Consider the following 3,860-nt stretch of genomic DNA (forward strand, 5'->3'; position numbering starts at 1 on the left):
AAACAATTTAGGAAAAAGTCATAGTCACATTTGAACTATCACTCCACACACGACCAAAAGGTTAGGAATGAAGTGTAGTACTAATGGATGTACTTTTCACAAAAATTTATGAAGACATTTAATAATTTATGCAAAATATAGGAAAGCACCATACCCATCAATTGATTACCAAACGATTTTTATTAATACAAAGAGATACATTATTTCAATCGACGAGGAACACCAGAAGCAAACTGAGAATATATAATTAAAAAAACAGCAAACACTTATTAGAAGGCCTTAAGACAGTTTTGACCAGACAAATCAGATATACATGCAACAATCAAGCAGCTTTAGTTGTAGGCTTCAGGATTTGCCAAGAGGTAGCCTTCAACTGCCTTGAACACCCCCGTGGCCTTTTCATCTTCAGCCTCGATTTTCTTTTCATTTATCTCAGCGTGATCTTTTGTATAATACTTGCCGGTGCTCTTGAAGATGGTTCCTCCATCTGGGGAAGCCACCAACTTGGTCTCGTATGAGACTTTCTCGAGTGTCTCCGACAAAGGACCACCTTCAACCACGCTGTAATTGTATGTGAAGTGTTCCTTGTCTAGCACATCAACCTTGTGCTTCAAAAATTTCAAGTGGCCGCCTGCAAAAAAATACACAACACTAGCTCGTTAGTCGTTAATATATATATATAATCACTTCTATATATATAATGCTAATTAAAGAAACTTTGGCTTTAGGAATTAGAATAATTAGTTTATAGTATATATATACTAGCCTTCATGAAACGTAAACTTTTTGATGGTTCCAGGCCCTCCATGGCCTTCAAGGATTTCCACGTTCAGGTCATTTATGCCGTGCTTGTAAATCTTGGGGACAAGGTTGTCGGCATCAAGGACGAAGGCCTTGAACAACTTCGATGGAGGGAGGGGGGAGGTGACCTCATTCTCATATGTGAAAACACCCATGATGATATCTAGCTATGAAGACTAGGAAGAAGAAGAAGAAGAAGAAGAGGAAGGAGGTTTTGTGTTGTGGAGATGTGAGAACGTACTTGCCTACTAGGGTGCTATTTATAGTCATGTGTCATTGAGGTTTTCTGTTTTTTTTTTTTTTTCCTGAGATTTTCATTGAGATGCCATTTGTGATTGTATTACTGGGTCTCTCCGACAGTCCGACGTGAGGGATAAGTTTTTAGATGTCATAAATAAATAATAGGGTACTTAATTAGTCGAAGAATAATGCACATTCGAACATGGACATAAATAAATATTAGGCGATCTAATTATAATTATCTAGTCATATTTACATGTGTTAAGAGAACATAATTGATGACAATATTGAGAATCATGAGCACAAAAAACAAACAAAAGGAAGTGAAACTTAGATATACCTATCTAAGAGTTTCAATGTTTTGTAAATACGTACAATTTATGCTCATTTAGTTAACAGATGAACGAATAATTAAAATTTGATCATATTGATGGTTCCACTACACAGTAACATGTTATAGCAACCCAAATTGCTCCAATATTATTTTAATTAGCAAGATAAAGTGACGGTGTTTAATTTTTCAATTTTAATATTTAATCTCTTTGGTCGATCTCTATATCTATAGCTAGCTAGTTGGTTGTGATGGATGCCAAAACGGACAAGAAAATACCCCAGAAATACTACTAAACTAAATAACATATATAAATGTGCCTTTTGATCTGCCAACTTTCATAAGTTGACCCAGATTTAGGAATTAATAAGATATCAATTTTTTTTTTTTTTCTTCAAATATTGGGTCTCCGAGCAAAAGCTAATCGTTACGACTAAAAGCAATCACTCACGAGCTCGTCTTCCCAAGCAGTAGCTATGGTTCAAACCGGACATTCCACAACGGATAGGAACCCCGATGGTCACGCCTAAGGAGAGAAACTACACTGGTCGCCCCTTCCCATCCTTTTTAATTAGAAAAAAAAAGAAAAAAAAAAAAGAAAAAAAAAAGAAAGCAATCACTCACTATTTATTCACTTAAATGTGAGAAGATTAAAACACAAGAAATTTGTTTCTAGAATATTCTAAGTTTGTCGAGGCAGAATTTTGAACGGAAAGCTCAGGTGGAGTCTCACCACAAAAAAAGAAAAAAAGAACAAAAAAAAAAAAAAGAAGGTGTCATATTTCAAAAGAACAAAATTTATTGGGGAAAATACACTTTACCCTCCCTGAAGTTGTACACCTCTATTGATTTTACCTCCAATGTTTTAATTTTTTCAATTTATCCCCCCAAACTTTAATTTTTTTGCAATTTTGCCATTCTGTTAAAATTGTCTGTTATGTTGGACGGAATCTACAACACATGCGCTGTACGTGCAACCCTGCTGAAAATTATTCCTGTAATGTCCCCAACTCTACGCAGTATGAAAAACCCACATATATCCTCCACGTGTTAAAGATAAACATAAAAAAAAAAAAAAAAAAAAACATAAGAAAAAAAGCCCTACCCCGTCACTTTCCCCCCAACCCCACCCATATCCTGCACGTGTTAAAAAAAAAAGACAAAAAACATAAGAACAAAACCCGACCCTGTCGCTTTCCCCCCAACCCCACACAAATCACTTTACATGGCTGTAGTGCCGTCATCAAACGAAGTGGTCCAGAATCTTCTACGGGGCTGATTCTGTTTTGGTCATCTTCGGAATACCCAAACGAGGTAATCAACATCTTCAAGTTTTTTTTTTTCCCCGAAAGCAATGTTCCTTATCCTTTCTTGTTTGGGTAAGCCGATTGTTTTTCTGAAATTGGGATTTGGGCAAATGTTTGTTTGTTTGTGGATTTGTTTAGTGGATTGTGAGAGCACATGGTGTTTGGCTCATTTTTCGTGGATTGTTCCTTTATGTGCATTAAAATTTGCTGTTGGGTCGTAGTTTGATAAAAGACAAAACTCTAGGTAGGGCCATTTTGCTTACACATGATATTTAATTATTTGGGTAATGTTGGGTGCATGTGTTTTTTTTTTTTTTCCCCCAAAAGGCAATGTTCCTTTTCCTGTCTTGTTTGGGTAAACTGATTATATTTTGTGAAATTGGGATTTCGGTAAATGTTTGTTTGTTTGTGGATTTGTTTAGTTGATTGTGAGAGCACATGGTATTTGGCTCATTTTTTGTGGATTGTTCCTTTATGTGCATTAAAATTTTCTGTTGGGTCGTTGTTTGGTAAAAGATAAAACCCTAGGTAGGGCCATTTTGCTTCCACATGATATTTAATTGTTTGGGTAACGTTGGGTGTATGTAAGTTGCAATTTCATTTTAGTCGTCTCATGTGACTTTGTTTCAATTTTAATGTTGCAACTTTTTCCTACAAACTGTACAGGTGTGTGGTACTTTTGATTAAATATTAGGGAAAATAGTTTAGATGTGTGTGTTACTTTTGATTAAATGTTTTGGGAATGGTTAATGTGTAACACGTTTGGATTAATTATTGAGTTAGGGTTTTAGTTAAGTTATAATTAAATTTAAAGTTAATTATATATGGTTTATATACTAAAGCTAAGCATATAATTGTTCATTTGTTTAGGGATAAGAGATAATGGGGATTAACTGAAACATATAAAATGTCTTTCTAAATATTTTGTATCCGATTAAATACTGCATTTTACTTATCCACTTGTAGGATGGGTACTTCCAATTTGGTGTTTGAGGTGTGGTACGGTGGTAAGTTCGATCGACGCTTTGGGTGTGTTTATGTGGGGGGTGAGGTTGCAGTCCACCACGAGAATTATGACCCGAACAAATTGTCTTATTTTGAGTTGGAAGATATGTTAAAAGAGTATGGATATAGGTCAGGAGACTTGATGTATTTTAAACACCCTGAAAAGGGTTTAGATG

General features: G+C 35.3%; 1 protein-coding gene across 1 annotated transcript; it reads right to left on the reverse strand.

Moving 5' to 3' along the window:
* Positions 1–272: 272 nt before the first annotated feature.
* LOC132167506 (major allergen Pru av 1-like) lies at positions 273–1,004 on the reverse strand. Its single transcript, XM_059578500.2, has 2 exons — positions 767–1,004; positions 273–631 (listed from the first exon to the last, which is right to left on the reverse strand). The coding sequence occupies exons 1-2, from the start codon at positions 954–956 to the stop codon at positions 333–335; spliced, it is 489 nt and encodes a 162-aa protein (XP_059434483.2). The 5' UTR covers positions 957–1,004; the 3' UTR covers positions 273–332.
* Between the last annotated feature and the right edge of the window lie 2,856 nt (positions 1,005–3,860).

This window comes from Corylus avellana, chromosome 2 (assembly GCF_965113065.1).
Source record: "Corylus avellana chromosome 2, dhCorAvel1.hap1.2, whole genome shotgun sequence".
Lineage (NCBI taxonomy): Eukaryota > Viridiplantae > Streptophyta > Magnoliopsida > Fagales > Betulaceae > Corylus > Corylus avellana.

What these genes read in the sequence shown, in the direction of transcription:
- LOC132167506 (XM_059578500.2), bottom strand. Translation starts at nt 956, where the DNA reads ATGGGTGTTTTCACATATGAGAATGAGGTCACCTCCCCCCTCCCTCCA. An exon ending in AAAGTTTACGTTTCATGAAG is followed by an intron (nt 632 to 766) that starts GCTAGTATATAT and finishes ATTTTTTTGCAG; the next exon opens with GCGGCCACTTGAAATTTTTG.